Genomic DNA, 27219 nt, shown 5'->3' with positions numbered 1-27219 from the left:
TGCCTGACTTTTGTTTTATGACCGTTCCTAATCAAACCCAGATCTTGTCCAAATCACTTTCTACGTGGTTTTCTATGAACTGAAGTTGTTGATTTATGTTTGCTTAAGACAACACTAGAGCAGTGGTTATAGGCAAATGGCATTGCCCTCCTTTATGCCACAGCATTCCTCAGTGCTTGGCTAAAGTCCAAATCCTAAAATGAAGAAGGAAAGTAAATTGTACTGGAATAATGCTCTCTAATTCCAGTGTCATCAAGATGTCTTATCACTAATCAGCTTCTCTGATGTACTGTTTCCCCCCCTCCCAAACCAATTCAGCTACCAAGTGATTGAAAGTGGGAGGAGTTCTCTGATGGCTTAAGGAAATTTACAAGCAGTTGTAAAAATTTTTTTAAATATTTTTTTTTATTACTTTTTTTTCATTTGTCTTAGAAAGAAATATGAAATCTGCATGCAACCTTCTAAATATTTCAAACATTTAAATAGCATATGATAATTTAGCAGTACAGTACATTATACAGCGAGATAATATAGGGAGATTTCCTAAAGTATATTTACAAATGAAAAGGTAGTTTTGTTATATTAAAAAGAGGAATTCACTGCTTAACATTGAAGTATTACATTCAAAATAATGAATATGTTGTATTGTGACTAAAACATACATAGGTATTTATATGTTTGCCCTATCATATTTTTCATAAAAATGTACCTTTTAAAGGCTTTTTTTTTTGTTGCTACAAATCTAGGAAAACATACACAATAGTCTTGAAGCTTAAGATGTCTCAGTACTGAAGCCACAAACTTTCTGTAAGTGCTTCAGGTGGAAAAAAACCAACGTTTTCTTAGTAATAAAAATGACCTAGAAATGCTTTCTAATGCATGAGAGGTTAAATGGGAGATGCAGGATGCTTTGCCTTGCAGCGAGACCTCAGGTCCGTTAAAGAAGAGGTACACGAGTGATGCTCACGCTCGTTTGACGAGGTGCTGAGGGACCTCACTTCTGCAGGTACAGCCACAGCATTTCAGTGGCATCTTCCCCAGCAAACTCATCTTTGGTCCCTGCTCTGCCTGACTGAGGTGAAGGCTGCAAACACGAGCAACAACCCCAGCCCAAAGCTTTCCCACTGCCAGGGGTGAGGGCCATGGCTGTACAACACCGTCACAAACAGTTCTGTTTGCCTAATGAGCTTATAAAGCTCGATTGCAATCATAGTGAAATATGAATGAATAATAATTAAAAACAAAAAACTCCCAAAAGAACTTATTTAAAATGAAAAGCATGTGTTTTCCTAATTTCAGTACAGAGCAGACGGGTATGAAATCAGAAGTGCAACAGATGCTTGTGAAATCTGGAAGCCTTTTGCATACGGCTATAAAATGTAAAAACTGACCCTTGGTAAAAAGTGCTTTATAATAATATAGAATTTGTGTCTTATGTCTGCAAGAGAGAAATAATCTTCTGTAGAGCTCGGTCCTATGCCAGCCAAGGGAGTCCACTCCATTCCTTGTACCACTTTCTCTTATTCTTCGTAAACCCTAGACAAAAGAAAAGTCAAGAGCAGGGTGTTTAAACTAGGAATTTAAAAACTCCATTTCAAATAACAATAATAATAATAAATAATAACCCAAAAATAATAAAACCCAAAAATCCAGATTTTTAGCTTGTGCCTGAGTAATTTGAAAAGTAAGTTACTGACTTCATCAGCCGCCAGATTGCTACCTCTATCCATAAAGCATCTGGGAGGAGTGCTGGACTTTGACACTGTCATATCTTAGAGGCATGTGGGGAGTGACAAACTCTACCACAATTATCTGGGTAAATAACATGAAGAAATCCACATCTACTAATTTGCTTTAAATGCTGGAAAATCCCTATCTCACATACAGATGTTGAATCTTATCATGAGCTGTATATAGACAATACATTCACAATATCTGTTGTTTGCAATAATATTACTCTAAATCATTTTTCTAGATTGTTTCCTGACAGCACAACTTGATGGGCTTGTCTGTCTGCTTGTTTCCTGAGGGCACAAGCCTGGGGCTGAACATCCTTTGTCATCTTAATGACAGCCTTATGTAAAAAAAAAAGAAAAAAGAAACAAGAAGAGTGTAAATATGTGGTTATGCAATAGCCAGGGCTTCCCCAGGTGCTCTGTCTGTGAAGCAGATGCAGGGAGCTGTTTGAGAATTTGGGGAGATGGCCAAGGGCTTGCTGTGCCCTGACATCACCTGGGGATCCCTGGCACCCCTGGGCCTGCAGGGAGAGCAGCCTGATGCTCCCTGGCCTTACTTGAGCACTTTTGGGGAGCAAATTCCCCACCAGATGGATGTGGGATCCACCAGAGGAGGATGAGGGTTTGATGGACCTGTACTGTGAGTGGAGGCTCTTTCTTGGACATGGCTGGAGACACAGCAGGAGTTGGGCTGCTCCCCTTAATTACAGATGGGGACATCACCCCTGGCATCCGGAATTCATGTCTCTCTGTCTTCTGTCCATGACTTAGGAAAAAACCCAATCCTCTTTACAAGGGAGAAACTGTCAGAGATTTTTATCAGAAAATTATCATTTTTCTGGGAATGATACGCTAGTTAAAACTGTCAAATACCTGCGTCATCAAGTATTGATGATGTTGAGGTGGTGTGATTGAAGTGTGGGACAGGGCTCCCTCTTTCCATCTCTCCTGACTGCTTTTCTCGTGACTGTGTGAAAGTTTAGCTTTTCATCTTGAATTTTTACCCGTAGAAGGGAGGTGAGTGTATGTAAATAACTGAGAACGTCAGCTGATGAATATTTTAACCAAAAATAATTACTATTTATAGTCAGAACAGCCTAATGCGAAAATAGAAGTGAGAATTGCATGTGGCAGGAAAAAAATTAATATCAAGAACACCCATTTAAAATTGTAATTTTGGTAATGAAATACATCCTCTGTGCTGGATATGGAGCATTTGCCAGCGTGTGCATTTTCCTGTTTTATCTACTTCTGAACGCTGCTGCTTGCCTGATTTGCCTCCACAATCCTCACCCACTCAGCAAACTGGGACTTACCTGCCCTTCTCCTTCCATACTCGGTACCACTTGAGCAGCCTCACGGTGTTCTGGCGCTTGGGGTTGAGGCAGTGCTGCTGCTCGCCCCTGACCCGTGTCCACAGCGTCACACTGCAAGGCAAGGGCAAGGTCACAGGGGCCTGAGAGAGCCTGCCCTGCTCCCACGCCCTGCCAGGGGGCTCACTGGGGCAGGGTAAGGCTTTTCCAGCTCTGTGCTTAGTGGCAGATATTTTGAGTTTACTGGGATAAGGTCAGAGCAGCTGCTCTCCCCCAGTGCAGGGCATTGAGGTTGTACCGGTGGAGACGTAGCCACTGGTTTTAATCAGTGGGTTTGCTCTGCCTAAATGTTAGATATCATCATCTTCTGAGCCTAATTAATTTAATTAGGGCTCATTCAGACAACCACAAGGGCTTTGCATGAGGAGACAGTTCTGTTACACTCAACAATACTTCAAGAGAAATGATCAGAACTGCTTCATTGATTATTTTTATATTTTTTCCCCCCTTAATTCTGTAGTATTTAAATACTTGCACATGGCAGAGTGCTTTTGTGCCCACCAGACAAGCTCTGAGCCTCAGCATCAGCCCTGGGGCCTTCAGCCTCCTCTGATCACCACTTGATCCTGCTCTCCTTGCTGGCTCGGTGTCCCCTTATTGTCAGGACCAAGCATGCTGGGAGAAAAAAAACATGGTAAAAGTCTTTTCATCATTTGAGGTTCCCTCCTGGAGGGCTCAGTGAGTGCCACAGCTGAGGTGATGTGAGGGACTGGAGCTGGGTGCCAACAGGACGGCTTTCCAGAAACATCAAGACCGTCCCACTTTCGGGGCTCAAAATTGACCAGTTTTCTTGTTTTCTTATTAATTTTGTGATTAAAAAAATCCCAGACAAAATCCAAAAATCAACACACAATGACAATTTGTATTAGAATTAATAATTCTAATGATTTAAATAATTTTCTGGAAATACCATCCGTGAAAGGGAAAACCAATCATTGATTTAATTAAAACCCTATAGTGGAATTAATTAAATGCTGCTAGAGACATGAGTATAATGATGGCAGAAACCCAGAATACCTGTGTATACTGAAGGGTTTCTTTTCTGATTTGGTTCAGAAAGGAAGACAAAATGCCCAGCAGACTTTCCCAACTCACCCTCCTGGTGCCTCACAAATGAAAACGTGCTGCCTGCATGAACTGAACTGAGGGTCTCACCACCATTCCAACTTCAAGGGTTTACAAGGTGTTCAAGTAGGACTTTCTATTCAATTAACTTTCCTCCCTCCTCCCCTTTTCTGCTCCATCTCCAGCTAAGGTCACAAAATGTTAAGGTATAATTTCCAGGCTGCTTTCTGGGAGAATGTGGACTTTTCCCCAGTGCAAGAGAAATCAGTGGAAGAGCCTTTAATGGCTGCAGGCATCAGAAAGGGAAGGGTCAGTGCTAAAAACCATGGACTAACTCTGTTCTAAGGGTGTTTCTAACTCCTCTGAGAGCAGCTTCAGAAGTGGAGTTTTCCTGTAGCTTTGAATGATGTGAGTTTTAAGGGATTTGAGGGCAGAGCAAGGCTTCTCCATGCAGCAGCCACCTCCTCAGCTGTGCTGTCTGCACTGGCTGCTCCAGACCCTGCCTTGGGTTTCTCTTCTGACACACCACAGAGGATGGATCACAGAAAGTGATGGATAAGCTGAATTGCAGGAGAGGAGCAGGAGCACCTCTGAGAAGCTGCAAGCCCTACATTTTCACCAGGAGCAGTGAAGGACGCTGGATTTACCAGTCTGCAGTCTGAGCAGGAAGAGATCCATGGTTTGCCTCTCAGGTGAACTGGCTCTTTCCTCAGGCTGAGATCATTGCTTTGACATCATTGATTCTGGAGGATGGACAGCAAAAATGTTGCCAAGGCAGCCCCATGGTCCTCAGCCATTTTCAGACAGTCCCTGATGGATGCAGGGTTGGGTGGCAGTGTGTTTGGGCACCCTGAGATGACCTGGGCCTGCTTTTGGCTATGCTGGTATGGCAAATGTAAGGGAATGTGCCTTAGAGGTGCTGTGGGAACTTCTACCTGAGTGAGGAGTTGCCTGGATGGGCTGCAAGAAGAGGCTGAGAGACATGGAGAAGGGATGAAGCACCAGAACTTACACCTCCAGTAAGAGTCTTCTGGTGGGATTTGTCCCTTTGCTGCCCAGGGCTTGGTGGCTGGAGCCTTCACCCTGGTGTCTGAGTGTCCCTGTGCCAAAATTCTCCCCAGTATGTCTGTGTGTCCAGGGCTGTGGAAAACACCCTGAGTCAATCTGTGACCCCAGCACCGTGTGCCCCCACACACCTCACCTGCAGGGACGGAGGGGCTGCACCTCTGCCTACAAATACCTCAGGGACAAATACCTCTCCATGACCTCAGGGATCCTGGCTCTGGTCCTTCCATCCCAGGCTGGTGTGGGAACTGCCATCTGCCTTTACTGCCCATGGAGAAAGTGAGCTCATTTCCCATCAGCTCTTCTCAACCTGATATATCCCCACACTCGATGGGGCAAAACACGAGTGGGCATGTTTCAGAACATTTCAAGTAGAAAGGGTTAAACTTCCCTCCTGTTTTCTGCTTCTTCTCCTCATTCCAGGAGACAGATACACTCACAATTACTGCTAGATGTACCATGAATCTTGATAGGTTTTGACTAGACTGAGGACTCAGTTTAACTGTCTCTTACCCTGTGGCACAGCTCTGCTGGGGGTTATGGCCACAACTTCCCTAGCTGCATCTCCCATACTCACTGTTTCTCTATCCAACATAATTTATATCATGTTTCTGCCATATGAGAGCTTTTAAGGAGGGCAGAAGTGGATGCAGCTTCAACAACTCGTTTTAGATGATCACTGCAGCAACAAAAACTCAGTTGCAGGAATTTAGCTCCTCTGTGCCGTGTCCAGAGACTCCCGGATAAATTGGTTCCCAGAATATTAATTTCAGCGCTTTCAATGCTGAGTTCAGGCTGCACCAGGGTAGCTGGAAAGGCAGTGATGGCAGCAGGTTTGCCCTGCCTGCCCCACAGACACCCCAGTGATGAGACAGTGATGGGACAGTTCCGTCCCAGCATCTGCTGCAAGCCCTGACAGCCCTCAGCTTTGAATAGTATTGCTCAATATCTGCCCTGTCGGGAAAAGCAACTGCTCCTACACGGCATTACGGCTCTCCCAGATTTCTGATTGGAAGCAAAATGTTGCATTAATGAGATTAATTTCATACCCTCTGGTCACCATCTGCATTTGGGCAAATAGCTGGAGTGGGATGCCAAGAATTAGTGTCCCTCTATGACATCATTTTACTCTTGAAGGGTCAGAGCAAACAGAGTAAAGCTGTGATGAGCTGATTCAGGCAGGGTTGCTCTGCAGGAATTTTTCCGTTCAGGTCACCATCAGCTGATTTGGGCTTTAAAGACGTGGGTCTGATGTTCCCTGAGCTCAGCATTGTTCACAGGGATGCTTCTCCACAAGCCCTGCGCTGAGCCTGGCGAGCCAGCTCCATGTGGGAAGTCTGTGGTATCTCCTGTGGTATTTGTGCCGGGTGGATGGGCAGATTCAGCCCTGTGGGCACTGCAAGGTGCTGGAGGTGGAGTGCAGCCTGCACAGATCCCGTTGTGACTCGTGAGTGTTCCATGGGGGAGCACAATGCTGGAGGAAATCAGTCCTTGGTGTCCTGGGCTGATCTTGGCACCCTTTTCCCCCCTCTGAGGTGGCAGGGGGGCTTGGTGCAGTCTTTCTGAATTATCTGCTCTTCTGGTTCTTATCCAGCTGCATCATGGGCTGGCTGGATGGTGCTTTGTTGGGGCAATCTTAAGATACCCAAAGAGGACAGGAAAAAAGCCAAACCCACCCATATTTAAAATCTAAACCCCCCTCCTTTTTTAGCCTGTTATGTAAAAGCTCCAGCCTCAGCTTGGTTATCCACCACATCAGTTTGAGATTTCACAGGAGCATTGGTCCTGGCTTGCAGGGACACTGGGAGGAAAGCTTTCTGTTACATGCTGAGTAACCCCATCAGGTGATGGGGATTCCTCTGGTACAGTGCAGGCTGGGGTAACTCTCAGAAACCACCACAGACCAAGCTCTGCTCATGTTCACTCTGCATGCTCAGAAAAACTTGGGTAAATAGTTCTGAGTTTTGTATCAGGCAGCTTGGAGTGGAATTTGTCCCTATTTTCACTTGAACAAATAATAATCTTTGTAGTGCTACCCATTCTGGAAATACTTATTTGATTAAAAAAAAAAGTGTCAAAAAGTGATATCTGGGGTTTTGATCAGAATTTCACCTTTTTTTTTCATCTGATGCAGCAAATTACTGTTCCCACGAATTAGCATGCCAGGGCATGAGGAAAACAAAGAACAAAGAAGGAACTTGCAGATAAGGTGAACAGTTCAGCTGACAGGGAAACAGAAAGCAATAAATGAAGGAAAACTTACATAATCATCTCTTCCACACAAAATGGGTACCTCGGTTTTATTTCCAGCTTCCGTACATTAGAGAATCTTATTTTAGGACCTTTTCTTGAACATTTGCACTTCACGCCTACAAGAGAAAGCATTTTCTCATGCGCCTGCAAAGCCTCCTGCATACCAAGCGACCCTTCCCCTCCAGCCTGTGTGCATCCAAGAAAACTTCAGTTTGCTCTTTCAAGCCTTGGTGGGAAAAGGCTTGAAAAAAAAAATAATAAATTAAAGATTTTATGCTTAAAAAGAGATTATTTATTTTTTTCCTTTGGTATATCCCAGACAAAAGTAGTGACTCTCTGAGAAATATGTTTTAGAGCACTGTATATGTTCTAGGACTTTGTAAATAGCAGATTTTTTTAAAGTGCACCTGCTGTGATTAAATATAATTGTATTTAACAAAATGAAATGAAAGAGACAGAACTCACTTTAAATGAGCAAGCAAGTGCATGTCTGGGCTACTTTCTCATTCACTTGTGTCTCACTCGGACTTTGTAGGACTTTGAGTCGTTTCTCCTTGCATGGATGCTGTGGTGCAGTCGTAGCAAGACAAAAGCTGAGTATTTTTTTAACCATCACTTTTGTGCACAGCAGAAAACGCAGACAGTGCCACCACCTTACATCCAGCTCTGCTCTATTTGCCCTGAAAACCAGCCTCAGTTTCAAAGGAGATATTTGAGCTCTATTCCCGAATGACGAAGAACATGGCATGACCTGCCCCATTGTGAGCTCTGCATCGCAGTGAAGACACAACTTTAACCCTTGTATTTTACCTCTACTTCACCTTTAAATAACTTGCAGCTCCCTTACTCACAGATTTCATACATCACACCTTTCCACCGTCCAGGGCATAGCTCAGCCCAAGCCAGGGCTATCAAAACAAACACAAATCACTGGAAAAGAGATTTACATGGGAGTAAACCGAATAAACCGCTTTACCTTCTGCGCTGGCTAAGCACATCGCGATGAAGAGCAGGAGCAGAGCTGCTGTCAGGAGCTTCATTTTGAGACAGCAGGTACCCAAGGAGATGCCGGGGCGTCGAAGGGTTTGTTCTGCTGGGGTTGGTCCCCCCGATGCCGCTGTCCCGGGGCTGGCTGCCAGCGAGGGGACGGCGGAGCGGCTCCCGGCGGAGCGGCTGCCTGCGCTCTGCCGCTGCCTTCCCTTCTCCTCCTTTAAAGCGGCTCCCGCTGCCCTCGCTCCCTCTCATTAATATGCACAGCAACTCCACCGCTCCCTCCGCTTCCTCGAGCCCGGCGGGGAGGGGGGGACCGGCACCCCGGGGGGGAACATCCCCCATCCCCGCCCCGAACATCCCGGAGGGAGCGCAGGGATGGGGCGGCTGCTTCTGCCTCTGCCCAGATGGGACCTGCTCCATCAGAGGAGGGTTTGCTGGGGAGGGTGATGTGTGTGTTTGTATGAATGGGGATGGTAGCTGGAAAACCACCCGCTTGTGAGCGCTCCAGGGATGCCCGCGCTCCGCGGAAATTCCCATGCACCTTGGATATAAGATTTGCAGAAATGTCACCTGGGAAGGGGCTCTCACCTTTTGTCACAGACTGACTTAACTATTAATTTTTCCAGCTTTAGCAGGCTTCTAAATCTAAAGGAAAATTTAGTGAATCAAATGAGGGAAAATATTCCTAAAAGCGTTGTTAGGTGGTTTTAGCATGTGGAATGCTTGAAGAAATAAGCTCGGTTTTTCGTCGCTTTATTGAACACTCGAGCGATATTCTGCTCCAGGAAGAGCAGGGTAGCAACACGCAGGAACTTCATGGATGTAAATACATGTTCCCCCTCCCTTGCAGAGTCTGTTTCTGATTTCAGAAACAGCTTAAAGAGCATCTTTAAATCCAGATTCCAGATTATTTTTGTCTAAATGAAACGGGTGGAGACCAGAGCGGGGTCCAATGGGTGCTGTGACCCCTCCGCAGCCCAAAGCCTCTGCGCTCCGCGGCTCCTGCCAGCCGCGCTCCCCGCCCGCCCATCCATCCATCCATCCATCATCCATCCATCCATCCATCCATCCATCCATCATCCATCCATCATCCATCCATCCATCCATCCATCATCCATCCATCCATCATCCATCCATCCATCCATCCATCCATCCATCCATCATCCATCCATCCATCATCCATCCATCCATCCATCCATCCATCCATCATCCATCCATCCATCCATCCATCCATCATCCATCCATCCATCATCCATCCATCCATCCATCCATCCATCCATCCATCCATCATCCATCCATCCATCATCCATCATCCATCCATCATCCATCCATCCATCCATCCATCCATCCATCATCCATCCATCATCCATCCATCCATCCATCCATCCATCATCCATCCATCCATCATCCATCCATCCATCCATCCATCCATCCATCCATCCATCATCCATCCATCCATCATCCATCCATCCATCCATCCATCATCCATCCATCCATCCATCCATCCATCCATCCCCACCACCAGAAGCGAGCGGCACCAGCCTCCCTGCCAGCCCCGGCAGCGCCTGCCGAGCGCTCGCCACGCACTCCCAGCTCCACTTGCATTTTAAGTTTCCCACATGGCTTCGTTCCTGCCGGCTCCCATTGGCAGCGGCTGCGCTCCGGCCGGGCTGTTGGCAGGCAGCGAGCACAGCCCTACCGCACACAGGCTGCACATTGCGAGCGGGCAGCTGCCGTGGTGTGCTTCCTGCTGCCATGCAGGACGTGCTGACACGCCGAGAACAGCCTGTCTGCTCTGCCCTGCCCGTTCTGCCCTGCCCTGCCCTGCCCTGCCCTGCCCTGCCCTGCCCTGCCCTGCCCTGCCCTGCCCTGCCCTGCTCTGCCCTGCCCTGTCCTGCCCTGCCCTGCCCTGCCCTGCCCTGCCCGCATTGCCCTGCCCTGCCTGCCCTGCCCTGCCCGCTCTGCTCTGCCCTGCCCTGCCCTGCCCTGCTCTGCCCTGCCCTGCCCTGCCCTGCCTGCCCTGCCCGCTCTGCCCTGCCCTGCCCTGCCCTGCCCTGCTCTGCCCTGCCCTGCCTGCCGTGCCCTGCCCTGCCCTGCCCTGCCCTGCCCTGCCCTGCCCTGCCCTGCCCGCTCTGCCCCGCTCTGCCCTGCCCTGCCCTGCCCTGCCCTGCCCTGCCCTGCCCTGCCCTGCCCTGTCCTGCCCTGCCCTGCCCTGTCCTGCCCTGCCCTGTCCTGCCCTGCCCTGCCCTGCCCTGCCTGCTCTGCCCTGCTCTGCCCTGCCCTGCCCTGCCCTGCCCTGCCTGCCCTGCCCGCCCTGCCCTGCCCTGCCCTGCTCTGCTCTGCCCTGCCTGCCCTGCCCTGCCCGCTCTGCCCTGCTCTGCCCTGCCTGCCCTGCCCTGCTCTGCCCTGCCTGCCCTGCCCTGCCTGCACTGCTCTGCCCTGCCCTGCTCTGCCCTGCCCTGCTTTGCCCTGCCTGCACTGCTCTGCCCGCTCTGCCCTGCTCTGCCCTGCCCTGCTCTGCCCTGCCCTGCTCTGCCCTGCCCTGCTCTGCCCTGCCCTGCCCTGCCCTGCTCTGCCCTGCCCTGCCCTGCCCTGCCTCTGCCCTGCCCTGCCCTGCTCTGCCCGCTCTGCCCTGCCCTGCCCTGCTCTGCCCTGCCCTGCCCTGCTCTGCCTGCTCTGCCCTGCCCTGCCCTGCTCTGCCCTGCCCTGCCCGCTCTGCCCTGCCCTGCCTGCTCTGCCCTGCCCTGCCTGCACTGCTCTGCCCTGCCTGCACTGCTCTGCCCTGCCTGCTGTGCCCTGCCTGCTCTGCCCTGCCCTGCCCTGCCCTGCCTGCTCTGCCCTGCCTGCCCTGCCCTGCCTGCTCTGCCCTGCCCTGCCCTGCCTGCTCTGCCCTGCCCTGCCTGCACTGCTCTGCCCTGCCTGCACTGCTCTGCCCTGCCTGCTCTGCCCTGCCCTGCCCTGCCCTGCCCTGCCCTGCCTGCTGTGCCCTGCCTGCACTGCCCTGCCTGCTCTGCCCTGCCTGCACTGCCCTGCCCTGCCTGCTGTGCCCTGCCTGCCCTGCCCTGCCCGCTCTGCCCTGTCCTGCCCTGCCTGCCCTGCCCTGCCCGCTCTGCCCTGCCCGCTCTGCCCTGCCCTGCCTGCTCTGCCCTGCCCTGCCTGCTCTGCCAACACTGTCCTACCCCACTTCCCTCCTTGCTCTGCTCTGCCCTGCCTTTGCCTTGCCTCTCCCTGCCTGCCCTGGGGGAGCGCCGGGGGCTGTGCACCAGGGACAAGCTGTTTTCTGCACATCAGGGACAAGGCTGGGGGCACTGGCTGACACGGCACTGAGCTTTTGTGGTGAAAATCTTGTTTTGGGGTTGTGAGGCTGCTGCTGGTGCAATGGGGTGGAGGGCTGAGGTATGATATAACTTCTGGTGTGCTTTCGGTATTTTTGCAGCGCAGCTCTAAACCAGCTGCAGCCGTTCTCATTGCACCCTGCTAGGAATGGCTTGTGGGCTGTGCTGCTTAAAGCCAACAGGACTCAAGAGAGAGGCTTGTTTCAGAGCCTGGGATGAAAACAGGCAGCTGAGGTATGGAAGGTCTCAGTTCAAACCTTTGAAATAAATTCCCAATTTCTTACACAAAAAAACCCCAAAATCCCAAGGAAAGTACAAAAGTCTTTATTCAGAATTACTGCCAGCTGGTGGTGGAGATCTTATTGGGCATCGGGGAGAAATGGCTGGCAAGAATGAGCGTCCAGAGCTGTAATCCTTCCTTGCTGTGTTTTAGGGGTAAATCCCTCCTTACAGCTTTCTCTGCACTGTGTGCAGGAACAGCCTTAGGGAGAACTGTGGTAAGGAAAAACCTTTTACCCCTCCTCCTTTGCTAATAAGAATTTGGGTGCAGCTTTAGCTGACAGCAATTTGAACTTTTCTCCAAACCAGGGAACTCATGTACAGGCTGGAGAAAAATTAAAGGAAATTCTCATGCTTTCCAAAAGTGAATCCCTTCTTCTTGTATGACTCTTTTCATGCTGAAAGAGCCAAGTCTTTTAAACGTGGAGTAAGCAAATTGCTGCTTTGGTTCCAAATTTCATGCAGAAATGGATGTGTTTGAGGTGTGTGTACACATATGGTGACTCTCACCGTGTGCCCGAGCAGTTCAGTGTCTTTATGCCAGGCACTCTTCTTGACAGTAATTATTCCTGAGAGCTCAAAGGTGCCTCTTGCCTGGTGTGACAGATTTTGGTGACCATGTACAGCTGTCTCTGACACCTGCTCTTTCTTAAAATGACAATCACAGAAGAAGTTTGAGCAAATGATTTGAGAAAAAAGCAACAATATGGAATTCACCACAGTCCTGCCCCAAAAGAAACTCCAATAGTTCAGATACATTTTCTTTGTGCAATCAAATGCTGACTTGCTCAGAATATACTGGTGTGCCTGGGGTATCTCCAGCAGATCTGCTAAGCCCTGCAAATGTGCTTTGATGAGCAGCCAGTGCTCCACAGGCTGTGGAGGGCTGGCCAGGTGAACACAGGGCAAGCAGCTGAAGCATCCCTTTCAGACCTCACAAAGCCACCCAGTTGCAGAGTATTTGATCAGGGTATAGGTTTTGCCCCACACAAAAGAAGTGTTTCAGAGCAGACACAGTCACCAGAGTCCTGCTGTTGTCCTTGGCTCTGCAGATGGGACATGCTCAGAGAGCCGTGTGTCCTCAGGGGAGCATCACTGTACCTGTGCACAGAGCGTGTCACTTGCTCTGTCTGGCTAATTACAGGGGCATTGTTACTGCTGAAAGCACTCTCATTTCATCTCATCCTCTCATCTCTTCAGCTCTCCCCCACAGCATAAGGCTCTGTAGAAAACCAAGCCTGAAGCCTGGTTTTTCCTCTGAGGGTGAGACCCAGAGGGACCAGAGGTGATTTGCACCCTGGGAGGGTGATTTGCGACATGGAGGGCATGGATTTGTCTCCTCCTAAAAAGAAAGGGAGAGTTTTAGCAAAGGGACTACCATTTGAAGCACAATCCTCACCATTTTTGTCCACCTGGAAGCTGAAATCGTACATTGTTGAGCGCAATGTGTAGCTAAGCTGGAGCAAAATATTTGTGCTTGTAGACATGGGGACAACCCCCAAATGCACACTGCCCTTTGAAGGGGAAGGTACTGGAATGGGGCAGTTCACTCCCAAAATAAATGGTTGTGGTGGGAAAATGGGAGGGCTCCAGAATAGCTGTTAAAATCTGCCAGGGCAAGGACATTTGTGTCTTCATGCTCAAACAAAATTGAGTGGGGTCCATGCCCTGACTTGACCTCAGGTGAGGCTTTTCCTCCTCCTGAATGTACACAACCTCCTAAGCCAGCACACAGTGTCCTTTAGGTGTTCACCTGCATCCCAGGGGCCAGGACATACACTATTACTCATCCCCATTATTAGAAATATTTCAGATTTTAGCTTTGGATATGCTGATTATTTCAAGCACAGGGCAATCTATGATTTGGATTAACTGTCCTTCCAAATATCATAGTGTTTCATAGAGGGAAGATGAAGGTGCTCGTCATGGTGAGAAATCTTTGAAAACTGGCCATGAAACTGAAGATGCTTATTGCTGTTGAGGCAAACTGTGAATGGCTCATCTGAGTTTAATGTCTAAGAATATCCCTATCAGCTTGTCAAGGAGAAGATTAAACATTAGAAGTGAAGTGACAAAATCCCTGCATATTGTGTCAGAATTTGGAGGAGGAATTAGACTTTAATGCTCACTAGAAATTTCAGCATTGAGGTGGAGGTGTACAGATGTGATGCACGTCGTATTTTTTTTTTTTTTCTGGATGCTGCACTTCCTTTGTTATGCCTTTTTGGTGTTGTAACCATTCTGTGTGGGCCCTCAGCCCTTGCAACAGAGGAAATATAAAACTTGATTCCAAGCTTGAAGTCAGGAGTGAATTGCCTCAGTTTTTGGGAGGCTGTCGCAAGCCTGCTCCTGCCGTGCAGGATGGAGTGGAGGATGTGTTGCAGCCTGTGGTCAAGCCCATGTTTTCACCTCCAGCTCTAAATGACCTTTTTCTTTCTTCAATAGTCCTGAACAGTAGTTGTGTCATCCTTGCTTGTATTTGTCTATAATAAGTTGAAAGGCAAAGCTTTGGATTTCATCTTTGGTCTCTAGAAACATGAAACATATTTCAGGGAAAACAGCTGTGTTCCCTTCTGTGGAGTTTCACAATGGATGGATTCTGCAAAATAAGGATTGTATTGTTGTTGCAGTTGCTGTATTCTTTTGATATTTTCTTTTTATTTTTATTTCCATATTGAGATTAAATTCTAGACACTGCTTCTTCCCTTGGGAATAGTTTTAAGGCAGCTCTCTTCCTAAACCTAAATTATTCACCGAGTAGGATTTTTTACTGAGATGAGAACAAGGAGGTCAGATCTGCTGGATCTGGGACTGTTGTCATTGCTTGGAATTCTTTGAAGCTCTTTGCCATGAATCATTATAAAAGGGCTGCAATATAATGGCAAAAGGTAGAACTGCCTATTTTTGTAGGTGATTTGAGAGTTACCTCCAGATATGCACAAAAGGATTAATCCCAACTGTGACTTTTAACATTGAGAAAATAGTAAATTATGTTTAATTTCCTACTGACTCATTTCCTTGCATGTTACAACTTACCATTGGTTTTTATGTGCAAGCACAGCTTACACTTTACACAATTTTGTTAGTAGGCATTTCAGCTGTGAATGGCTGTAGGTATTTATTTTGTGCTTAATCACACAATGAGCTGTGTGGTTTTCTTTACCATCCATCCTGATGCTGCAGTAGTGTAGAAGGAATAATGTGAAGGTAAGAAAGGCAATTTGTTTGATCTGACTGACTCACGTTCGTGATTGTGCTGGCCAAAGCCTTGAGAAGTCTCAATGGTGTTGTATGAGATGAGAGATGGTTGGGACAAGGATGGGGATGTCATGAGCCCTGTCCTGTTTGTGTGTTCTCCCTTTCCCAATTGTTTTTTAATTCCTGAGTCAGACTGAGAGGAGTGGGGTGAGGACATGGTGTTAGTGCTCAGGTGTGCAGTCAGAACATCACAGCACTGGATAACACATCAGCAATTGGATGGAAAACCTCTCTTTTTGCCCCAGGACTGGAAACACATTGTGCCATCCTGATTTGCTGATCTCTGTTTGTGTGGGGATAGTTTTGGGTCATCTGTGGGTGCCTGCTTTTCCAATGAAACATTTTAGGAGTAGAATAGGGTGTCACTGCATGTAGTGAATTACAGGCAGCCTCCCTCTGCGCTATTAATGCCACTTCTCTCCAAAGGAGTGGCTCTGCTGCCAAGCCATCCATATTCAAATGCACAGAGAATGTGGAAAACTGGACCACAAGGTGTTTTATTTTTGCAAGACAATAGGACCAAACGAGATCAGCACCTGAAAAGTTTCTAATCCAGTCCCAGGAGGGGAGCACTTGCTCAGATGGGGGAGGCTCTGATGGGGAGCTGTGACAGCAAGATCCACAAATGTTCAGGCATGAGAAAACCCATTCCTGACCCATTCCATTCCTTTCTGCAGCTCATTAGAACTGGGCATAATTTCAAACATTTCTAGGAATGGCAGGAACGTGCTTCAGCACATCCTCTTCCAGCACTGGCTCCATGGGATGAGAGTCCCTTAGGAGAGCTGCTGAGCAGGGCCCTGCTGAAGTGTCCACGTTGCAATGGTTTTATGGGCCTTAATAAAAGGCAGCTGAGACTGTGGGGAGAGTTCAGCAATGTTTGGTGTGTATGGGGCTGTGAGGGGCAGGAGCAGAGCTGGTGTGCCCTGCTGGCACTCTGGGTGGGAGCTGTAGTGCTGGAGGGTGATGGCCACTGCAGTAGTGACAGCAGATCTGGTGCCAGGGACGTATTTGCAGCTCAGAGCCCTGCAGGGTGTCACATCCACCTTTCTGCTGCACCTCAAGTCCTGCTTTGTAACCCAGGGAGTGGCATCCAGGCATGGAGCTGCCCTGGGGTTCCCACACACGAGGAAATGACTGGGAAGGATGACTGCCGCTCCAGGAAAACATGATGATTACCTTGATGTATTCAATGGTTATTCTCTCTGGTGGCTTCTGGCATCTTTTTTTTGGACTTATGGCTTCATCTTTCCAAAAAGCCCAACACTGTGGCTGTGTGGATAGAGCACTCCACGGAACATCCTCTCAGCAGCCTTTGAGAGGTTTGTTTTTGTGCTTGTTCCCAGTGACTGGGAGCTGTTTACATTTGCCCACAGAGTAACCACAGCAACAAGACTGCCCAGCACCAAGAATTAAAGCCATTAGATAAAAATGATCATAATACAGTGATTAGGTATGGAGGGAAATCATCTCAACAGCATCTCCCATGGTGATGTGCAGGAGGTGCCGTTGGAGAGGTGTGCATGCAGGGATGGGGGTGCCAGGACCAAGCACTGCAGCACACTGAGACTGGCTTGGGCACAAAGCCACGACATCTGTAGGTGCCCATAAGGCTCTGCAGGGCTTCTCCCACCCCCTCAGTGCTTTCTGTAATGTGCAAAAATCCCTTGCAAGCTTAATGAAGCCCACTCTCCTGCAGACAGGAAGGGTGCTCCTTATCTCTGTTCATTTTCTGCTGAGCTGTGTGTTTGTAATGATGGGAATTTTTCATACGCTGATTTTTTTCCTCCCCTTGGGATAGAAAACATATGTAATGTCTTTAAAAATAAATAAAATTAATGGCTTAACAATACAGACTTTGAATATTTGATGGAACATTAGCAGGCTGCAATCAATCAAAAAAAGATCTTTTTCTTCTGAGTAATAAATATGTTAATTATTTTATCTACTCACATAAGAGCTTAATTACCATAGCACTTGGGAAGTGGGAAGAGGGAGGTAGTTGTTATGCATAGTGTTCCTAAGAAAATCAGTTCATTCTGCAAATAAACCAGAATTTCTGCAAGCAAACCAAGAGACGTCCTACTGCTACAGCCAAGCTGTGCACTTCTCCTGGCAGTGGTATAACCAGGAGGGACTTGGTGGGGAGCCTCATTGCTCTGACCACCCTCCCTCCCCTCCAAGGCTGGATTTTTCCACTTTTCCCAAGTTTTCCACCTGGTTGCATGCTCAAATGTGAGCATGCCTTGCCACCCATCTCTTCCCCATGTGTGGTCTGGGTGGGCTGCGAAAGAGCTGGGCTAAGCACTTCACAAACCCACTTTGCCAGCAAACATTCTGGGGTTCATCACTCCCTAGGAGCAGGGTGCTTTGGGCAGGCTTGCAGAACATCACAGGGAGAGACCAGCAAGGAAACAGCAGGGACCACTGTGCAGCATCCCTTTCCTCATTACACCCTGCTAACCCCTCCCTGCTTGGCCATGCTGATGGTGCCTGCATCAAGAATAGCTGAAGCACAGAAGATGGCACATGGCAGAACTGATGTGGTGAACAAATGGGTTTTTTGTTGTGGAAATTAAATGAGAAATCAGCTAGAGAGAAAGACAGGGCTGATAAAGTCTATAAATGCCAAGGACACTGATGGTATGGGGCTGGGACTGGGGGCTGGAGAACTGGTGGTGCAGCCCCTGCTCTTTGTAGGCTGTCTTAGGTGTCTTCCCCAAACCCAGAGCCCCAAACCCAGGGCTTTGCCGCTTTCACTCTCGAGGACAAAAATATGTCCGGCTTGTGATTCCTTCCAAAGGCCTTTGGCAGCCTCTCCTGGCAGTTGGCTATTTCTGAAAAGGCAGGCAGCTGTTGCTAAAGTGATTTGGAGGCAGAAGTGGTGCTCTGGAGCCCTAGTGCTCCAGGAGAGGATCAGCACCCAAGGTTGTTCCCATGTGGATGGGGCTGGCTCTGTGCTAGCAGCTCATCTTTGGAAGGAGAAGATGGGCATGATGTCCCCCTCTGTCCTTCTTCATCCCCTGTCAGATCAGTGCTCTGTCCCAAGGAAAATTTTGGAGAAACTCAGCAGCCAGCATTTCTTTTGATGCCTGCTAAGGATTATGCAATTATCTGTCCCATTCCTGAGAGCTCCCTGGAGCTCAGTAGCTTGGAAGAGAAGTCTCAGAGCAGCAGAATTTTCTAGACATGGATGTGGCTTTATGGCTACTCTCAGAGATCAGGGTGCCTAAGAGTTAACATGAATTTCAATCAAGAAGACATTAAGAAGAGCAGAGGGAAAACAGATTAGCTGTCCTCTTGCCTTGCTCTATAGCATGAGACAATGAGAGAATGTGATGAGATCAATGGAAAAAATAAAAGGAAATGAGAAATCAAAGGAATTGCTGCTTTACAGCTTATTTCATATGGTGAACTGGGAAATTTGTCCTTCAGGAGATCAAATATTCTCTTATTTTTTTAACAGACTTGGATAACTCCTGACTGCAAACATGAAACCTGTGATAGAGACCGGTCCCCTGCAGGGATTCAAAACGAAAAAATCCACTTCAGGTACAAGTGGTGGGACCCTGTTGGATGTTCCCTTCCTGGTGCTGCCAGAAGCCACACAGAGCTGTGGCATCTGCCAGAGTGTGGCTTCCCCCAGGGCTGGGTTATTGGAGCTGTAAGTGCAGGGACAGCAGAACAGCTACACCAGGGATTGCTCTCAGCATTTCAGGGAGGCTGAGCTGCACACACCTCCCCTCCCCAGGCTGGTTGTGGAGCAGTGTAGCAGATGCTCAGAGCCAAGACAGAGAAAAGGAACTCTGTCCTTCCCTTCCAACATTTCAGTGGTTGAAACGTTTCAGTGGCTTCTGGAGCCACAGTCCTCATGCCTTAAAGCAAATCTAGCTGATCCTTTTTGGGACTTCAGGTTAGCTGTGGGCTTTGGCACTTTGTGTCCCAAGTGTCTTGCCTTCAGGGAAAGAAGTATTTTCAATGAGTTATCATCCCAGCAGTAGCTCTGGTTTCCTTTTTCCTAGGGCTGTGATTTTGTTTCTTCTTTTTTTAAAGCATTTTACTGTGCCCACTCCATAGCTGCAGGCCGTTGCTGAGCTCTGTATGGTCATACTCTCCCTGTCTCCTTCTGAAACCACCAAGGCTCTGCCCAGGTGAAAGTCAGTGGGAAAACTCTTGCACTGGAGGCTGAAAAGGAACTTTCTGTGTTCTTGGGTATACAGGTCCTTGGGGCAGTCACTGGTTGGTGATCGACTCCAGCCAGCACAGGCCTTTGATGAGCAAAGATTCAAGGTTTTTGCAGCCACACACTGCTGCCAAAGTTACCTCCTCTTTGGGAGTGAACAAGCACTCCAGTTTTCCTGGATCCCTGATGTACAAGCCCTTGGTCTGATGTCCCGACCAGCTGGCTGGTAGAGGCTAAGATGAATGATTAGTCCTTGTGCTACTGCCAGAGTTTCTTGAGACTGATGTCTCTCTAATGAACATCTTTACCTTCATAAATTCTTCATTAGCATTTGTATCTCTGGTACTTTGCATATGCTTGCTGGTGATATCCTCTAGATTAGGCGTGTTTCTCTTCCAGAGACACCCTTCCAGGTGTCTGAATGGGTTTTTCTTTCCCCCAGCAGTGACTTTGGCTATGCCAGGCAGTGTCTCTTCCCTTTGGCACAGTAAATTTCCCATAGATATGGCACTTTGATGACAAAGGAGCCACATTTTAGCAGCAAGAATACCTTGGCTTTAACAACAAGCAGTTTAACTCCAAAACTGAAAGTCCCCAGTGATATGGAGAACAATAAAAAAGCTTTTAAACTTCACTTCTCTCTGTGTCTGCAAGCAGTGGGTGCCAGAGGAAAGGAGGCCAGCTCCAAACAGTCCCAGCTTTGCCCCACACTCAACTTCCAGACTTTGAACATGTTTTTTTTTGATATCTTATACTTGAGATTTTCTGTTCTCTCTAATTGCATTTAGCGCCTGGCTTGGGAAAGGCTGTTCCACTGCAAATGCAGCTGTGCCCCCGCTCCCTGCACAGCCCACCCCTCTGCTCTGGAGCTGCCAGGTGGGACAGCTGCCTTGCAGGGGCTGTTTTTGCCAAGGAGATGTTGAAATTATTGGCCGGTTCTTCAAAGGTCTGCAGTGCTTCTTGATGTTCCTCACCGGAGCAGGGCAGCGGAAGAAAGTCGCCTGGGAAATGCTGTCTGGAAGTGAAAATTGAATTCTTTAATGCTCTTAAAGAGCAAATAAAGTTTCTAAGTATGAGAGGCAGCCCACACAGCCTTTAGACCTGTTTGAACCCAAACAAGCCCATGTTGTACCCAATATATTAATTTCTTTAGCACGTAAATTGCTCCAAATAAGCTATTGGGTAAGGCTGGATGCAGGAATGAAAAATCCAGGACAGGTTTGCCTTTCCCACAACACTGGCCTGATCTTGCAGCCATGATTGCTCTAGTTGGTCAGGAGGGTTATATCAGATAAGAATCTTACTATTAATTTGACTTGTATGTATAGGACAGGGTCACCTTCTTTTCTTAAAAAAATCTCTTAAAATGGTTCAGTTCAAGGTAAGGGACCATCTCCTTACCCTTCCATTCAGCCCTGTGATTAGGTGCAAGGGTGTTTGAAGTTTCAGGGCATTTCTTGGAATTTTCTCTTTTTGTTTGTTTTATAAACTGGATGCAGAAGCAGCAGCCATTCACAGACATAGCACATCTATGTCACTTTTAAGGTCTGTTATATTAACTTTCATTCCCTCAGGGCTGACCTCTTCCACAGAGTATAATACACACCAGGGATTCCCATCACAGCCCTGTACATCATCCCTGTCCTCACATGTGATTTTGTTGGATGTAAAACTTGGAGTAGCAGACAATCTGGCTGATGAGTATAGAAGTCAAAAAAGGTGCAGTAATTTTTTTCTCAATGCAAGCCACCACTGTTTTAAGCTGTAATTTGTGCTTCTGTCTGCACAAATCCATCTAGAGCTAGAGCATGATAAAACAAGTTGCCCTTTAGCATTCTTTAGCTTCTGTTCCTTGCTGCTAGGAGACAACTTTCAGGGCGAGGCAGCTGGATTTACACTTATGGAGAAAAGTTGGAGTGGAAAGAAATAGAATGACAACTGTGGTGCAAATTACAATAATCCTAATGACTGAGGCAGCAGTTGGGTCTGCTCCTGCATGCCCAGACTGTGGTGGGGAGATCATATCCTTGCACCAACCCAAGGAGCCCAACCTCTCAAGTCCACACAGGGCAGGATGGGGCAGGCACGTGCTTTAGTGTGTTTGTGCTTCAAAAGGATCCTCCCGTGCTCTCCTGGCCTCCTGACAGGCCCAGCTCATGCTTTTAATTGTTAGAATCATGGAACCATAAAATCATTTGGGCTGGAAAATCCCTCTAAGATCATTGAGTCCAACAATTTTCCCAGAACTGCCAAAGCCACCACTTAACCCAAGTGATGTTCCCAAATGATGCATCTACAGCTTTTAAATCCCTTCAGGGATGGTGACTCCACCATTTCCCTGGCCACCTGTAGCAGGGCTTGATAATCATTTTGCTGAGGAAGTATTTGCTTGTATCCAACCAAAACCTCTCCTGGCACAACTTGTCACTGCTTGTGTCCTGTCACTTGTTACCTGGGAGAAGAGGCTGATCCCCTGCTGGCTACAATCTCCTGTCTGGGACCTGTAGAAAGTGAGAAAGTTCTTCCTGAGTCACCTTTTTCTCCAGGCTGAGCCTTCCCAGCTCCCCCAGCTGCTCTTCACCAGACTTGTGCTCCAGACCCTGCCCCTTCCCCAGAGTGCAAAGATCGCTTGGCACTGCTCCTCACCAGACTAATAAAAGAGATGCAATAGAACCAATTTCTTATTTAGATATCAATATTCACCTCTCTGATGTCATCATGATCATCCAGCTTGCTTGAAAGCTGACAGAAGCAAACCAAGAAAAAAAAAAAAAAAAAAGAAAGAAGTAGAAATAGCAACTTCCCCTCCCTAATTTTCATGATGGAATTTGCTGGACGTGGGATTGATGGGATTGACAGGGCAATGCTCATTGTCTGGGGAATGTCTTGAACAGTATAAATCACTCATATATATGAGATCTTCAGGATGTATAAGCCAGCATAACTCCATCACCTGAAACTCTGCTATAGAATATTCTGGTTCTTTTCAATGCATACTTTTAACACACTCACCAGCCAAGTCTTGTGTCTGTCCCTAATTCATTCAAGAAGCACACTATAAATCAGCCTTGATTCTGACCCATGAAGGAAAACTAACTTGACAAATCCCTTTCTGTATTAATTTTTGTCAAAACATTGTTTATGACAATGGGTAGGTTGCTGATAGCTCTGGCTATTGCTGCCCAGCACCCTGTGGGTTTGATAAGCACTCAGCTGGGGTCCATGTGGATGTCTTTCCTCAGCTCTTTGTTTCTCATGTTAAGACTTGTGTTTTAGAGTGAGGAACCTGATTATTAAAAAGCACCATATTATATAGTATGACAAATGTCAGCAATGTTAAATACCTCCATAAATTTTGCTTCTCTAGAGCAGATCAAATGTGCAATTATTTGAGGTATGATGAAGGCATCCTGCGCTGAGGCAACATTTTAGTAACCTGATAACATGAGCAGTTCTTGCCATGTGCTTACAGAAATAAGATTGTGGGATTGCGTTGTCTCTCTCTTCTCCCACAATAAATATTTCAACTTTATAGATATTTTCAGTTTAATTTAACAGAGTGTTTATACCTGATGGGTTGCAGGTGGCAGTGCTGGGACCTGTATCTGATTTTTTCCGTGGCATGTTGGAGATGTGAAGGTCTGATATTGGCTGTGCTGTGCACGTGGCTGTTCACCTCCACAGGAGTTTGAAGTAGAGCCTGTGGCCCTGCCTGGAGCTTTCCTTTAGAGAGATGGGGGATGCATGCATTAGAAAGAGTCCTAAGGGATTTTTCTGCATATATTTGTGCTTTCCTACCCTTACAGAAGAATTTTTTTCTTCTATTCCCAGGGTGTTGTCCACTGTATCACTCTTTGCCTGTCTCCACCATGTCACTGCCAGGTTCTTGAAGCTCCTGGGGCTGTTTCCAGCCCACACAATGCTGGGCTGGCAGCACAGAGCCTGGGGAAAAACCCAGCCTGGAGCACAGCCTGGGGCTGCAGCTTTCCATTCCCTGCTTGTGGCTCAATGTGGAAAATGTGTGCTGCTCACTTGTCTTGCTCTCTCTGCCTGTAAATCTGTAGTGCCAATTAGTGTCCAAAAATAGGTGGAGTGTTAAGGACTTCAAAGGTCGTTAACTATTAGATATATAAATATTCAATGTAATTCAATAATTAACATGAACCATCCTTGTACAAGCAAGCACTTGTTTTCCAAGACATAGGCTCACAATATTCTAATATTAATATTATTAGATTATTTGGATTATATTAATAATATTTAAATTGACTACTAGGAAAAATTTCTTCACCAAAAGGATTGAAATAGGATGCCCTGGGCAGTGGTGGAGTCACCATCCCTTGAGGGATTTAAAACAGACACAGATCTAGCCCTTGGGGACGTGATCTGATGGCCAGTGTCAGTGCTGGGTTAAGGTTGGTCTCAATGGTCTTAGAAGGCTTTTCTAACCTAAATGATTTTCTGGATATATGATTAAACATATATATATATATATATATATATATATATATATATATGCAGGTATTGCAGTTCTGTTCCAAAGCACATGTCTGGGTTTCTTTCCCAGTGAAAAGCAAGGTTTGTGGGGACAAGGAAGCAAAGATGAAATGTTTCTATCAGGGCTGGGAAGCGCTCCTCAGTCCTGTACTATGAGTTTGTGGAGAGAAAAATCACACCATCTGATTCCTTATAAAAATAAAATTCCATTGTGGATTTCTAAGGTTTTGAAATTGTTTTAATGGGGTGAAATTTGCATAATCAGTGTAATAGCCTCAATAAACCTTTTGATCCTTTGGCATGCAGGAGTTGCACTCACTGTGGGTTTGTCCCCATGAGGTGCAGTAGCTGCAGCTCCTCTGTGCAGCTCTGTGAGGAGGCACCAGCCAAGGAAAAACCTACTGAGGGTCAGCAGAGAGATGAGAGCCCCAGGGCTCAGTGGATGCTGACAGCTATGATTTACCTCACTCTGTTGTAGGGCAAGTGAAACTGGCCCCACACCTCTGTTTTCATATCTCTAGCACAACCTCATCCAGCTTTTGCATTTTGTCCCAGTGCCAAGTGCTGTGTGAGCCCCTGCTGTGCCTCCCTGCCATTAATCACCAGAGCCTTTCCCTGGGCTGCCCTGGGCTTCCTTAGAGACTAAACCCTCCTTATCATACTCGTATAATCTTGTTACAGCTTTATACCTGCTTGCATGATCCACTTATCAGCCAATAAATCTGAGCAAGACCAAACAGTGGATAATGGTGGATTTGCTGGTTCCTGCTATTGATTTCCTGGGCTTGGGCTGTGGCACTCAGGCAGCTCCTAAACAATCTATTTTCACAGTGATGCTTAGAGCAAACACCTTGCCCCAGTTCTCCCTGCCATGAACATGGGTAAGGTTTATTCTCCAGCCAGTTCCACTTGCTGTTCTCACCTTGGGATGTTTCCTGTGCAGCCACCCTCATTCACACCTTGTCCCATGGGTGACAAACCACCCTGCCCTCTCCTGAGCCTGGGCAGAGCTGTCAGAGCAACCTGAATGCCAGACCTGCATTTCTGAGCCTTCACACTTTTCTTTACCTTGATACATTTATGCTGGCTTTCAGAACAAAAGTAGATTTTTATGAGAAAGTTGAGTTTTCTCTATGGTTAAAAAAAATCCAGGTTAGGGGGGGTTTCCATGACCTCGGTCAACACACTCATGCTGAGGCATCAAATAACTCCCTCCAAAACAATCAAAGCAGGAAAATTCAAGGCTGACAGTTTTCTATGAGTTGTAGGTGAGCCGGGAGCTAAGAATTAAGTGGAAGATGAAGGAGTTCATTGCAGTAGTTTTGAAATACGGATCTATAAATCTCCAATTTTCTACATGCACAGCCCAGCATGTTCCTGTCTATTTGTTTTGTTGAATGTTAAGTGGTTCAGTTTTCCTGTGGTTGTCTTAATTTTTTTTTTCTCAGTGGAGTTTAATTCAACGCAAGCTCTACTACTTACTCATTTTGTTCATATTTCTTCATTTAGATGCTTGTGCAGGAAAAGGTTAGGAGCAATCAGAAAATATTGGAAGCAAAATAAATGTTCTCTAATCTCTCTTCAAGCCCAGACTGAAATGCTATTAGTACTTCTGGGCTTGTCTGGATTAGTTTCTTAAGAAGCTGAAGCTGAAGAGATCTAACTAGATTATTAATTTAGTAAAACACAGCCTTTCCAGAGACTAAGCCAAACGAGTATTGTGTCGCTTTGTTTCTTTCCATGTACTCATGCCTTCTGTGGTGGATTTGTCTTTCTTTAAAACAGAGAATGATGTGAGCAAAGGGACTGTGAACCTGCATCTTGTGGGTACCACAGGGCAGGAGTGGGTGAAGGGCATCTTCAGCCTCTCCCCCTCCTCCCCACGATGCTCCTGGATGTGTGTCTGGGTTAAGAAATGTGGGCTGCAAACAGATCATGTCTTATTGCATTTTCAACAATATCAAATCTTAGCCTATGGTGATGGATATTATCACCCAGAGTAATTCTTTCATTCCTGTGAAATCTGCTGTCTTATACTTTATCCAGTGAGAAGATACTGATACAGGAAAACAGGATGATTTTCTGGGGTGTTGAAACATTAAGCACAGAGTTGCTCCTCTGGACAGGGGTGACATCTGTGAGCAAGTCCAAAGGTTTCATGGTTGGGCACCTGGGCTTGAGATGCTGCACCCTTCCCAAAACACCTGTGAGGAAGAGGGCTGAGCCAGGAGCAGTGCAGGAGGACTACAGTACAGAATTGCCTTTTGTAATACAGGGGCACAGGACACACTATATCAAGCTTGCTTTAAATTAAAAGATTTATTTCAGCTTTGTACCTGGTGCATACATAACTGAGAGAAGTCATGGGCACAGGGGTATAAGTGGGCTGGAAATGGAGGTATACTGACCTGTGGAAATGAAATTATTGGTTACCAGTGATTTTAGTCCCGATTAAAGCTCCAGAAAGTGCCCAGTGAGGGATGTTTGGATGCTGGGACACTGTTGAACCGTGTTCTACCTGCCACCCCTCTCCCTTCCCAGCTCAGCACTGTGCCCTGCTGTGCCTGATGCCCAGGGAGGGGATAAAAGGATGGATTGCTCAGTGGGGTCATATGCAGTGATGCAGCCCCTGAGCACTACTTAAACCCCTGGGGTTTAAATACATGTTGTAGCCTCACCCATCACTTGAAGGAATGCACAGAAAACAGGGCATCACCCAGAGAAAGCCGGTGATGAGCAATGTCCCAGGATGCCAGAGTTTCCTGAACTTGAGCTGTGTTTAAATTTAAAAAAAAGTCCTTATAGTAGAGGCATTGAGGGTTAGTAGTCAAATATTTAATAAACAAGGAAGGGATAGGACTAAATGGGTTTGGCTGCTGGTGGAGTCCATAAGTAAGAGCAAACTGTTTCAATGAGCTCCTTTCTGTAGGAGACAGGTGGGCAGCTCCTTGGTGCTGCTCCAGCATGGCCAGTGTCACCCAGAGTGCAAAGTGGCTCTGGTGTCCTTGGCCTGAGGAAAGGCAAACCTCAGATGCTGAGATGAGCTGGATCCTTCCCCCTGTTCTCTGAGCACCGTGGATTGCAGCATCTGGTTGTAAGTGTGAGAGCAATTCCTTGTGGGCTTTAGTATTGGTGGTAGGAAAAAGATTGTATTTTGTGAGGTTTCCATAAGTGACACCTGC

At 47.1% G+C, this 27219-nt stretch overlaps 1 protein-coding gene and 1 non-coding gene across 2 annotated transcripts; one reads left to right on the top strand and one right to left on the bottom strand.

Annotated features, from left to right (window-relative positions):
• Positions 1-386: 386 nt before the first annotated feature.
• On the bottom strand, positions 387-8672 carry CXCL14 (C-X-C motif chemokine ligand 14). The gene is made up of 4 exons (XM_023936052.2): positions 8469-8672; positions 7503-7608; positions 3053-3163; positions 387-1536 (listed from the first exon to the last, which is right to left on the bottom strand). Exons 1-4 carry the CDS (start codon positions 8530-8532, stop codon positions 1521-1523), a joined length of 297 nt encoding a protein of 98 aa, XP_023791820.1. The 5' UTR covers positions 8533-8672; the 3' UTR covers positions 387-1520.
• A 6711-nt stretch (positions 8673-15383) lies between these two features.
• Positions 15384-15475, top strand: LOC147650361 (U6atac minor spliceosomal RNA). The gene has a single exon (XR_015276882.1). It is a non-coding gene; the product is annotated as a U6atac minor spliceosomal RNA (small nuclear RNA).
• Positions 15476-27219: the final 11744 nt, after the last annotated feature.

Source organism: Cyanistes caeruleus, chromosome 15 (genome assembly GCF_971803275.1).
Source record: "Cyanistes caeruleus chromosome 15, bCyaCae1.hap1.1, whole genome shotgun sequence".
In the NCBI taxonomy this organism is placed as follows: domain Eukaryota; kingdom Metazoa; phylum Chordata; class Aves; order Passeriformes; family Paridae; genus Cyanistes; species Cyanistes caeruleus.
This window is presented reverse-complemented; position numbering and strand designations above follow the sequence as displayed.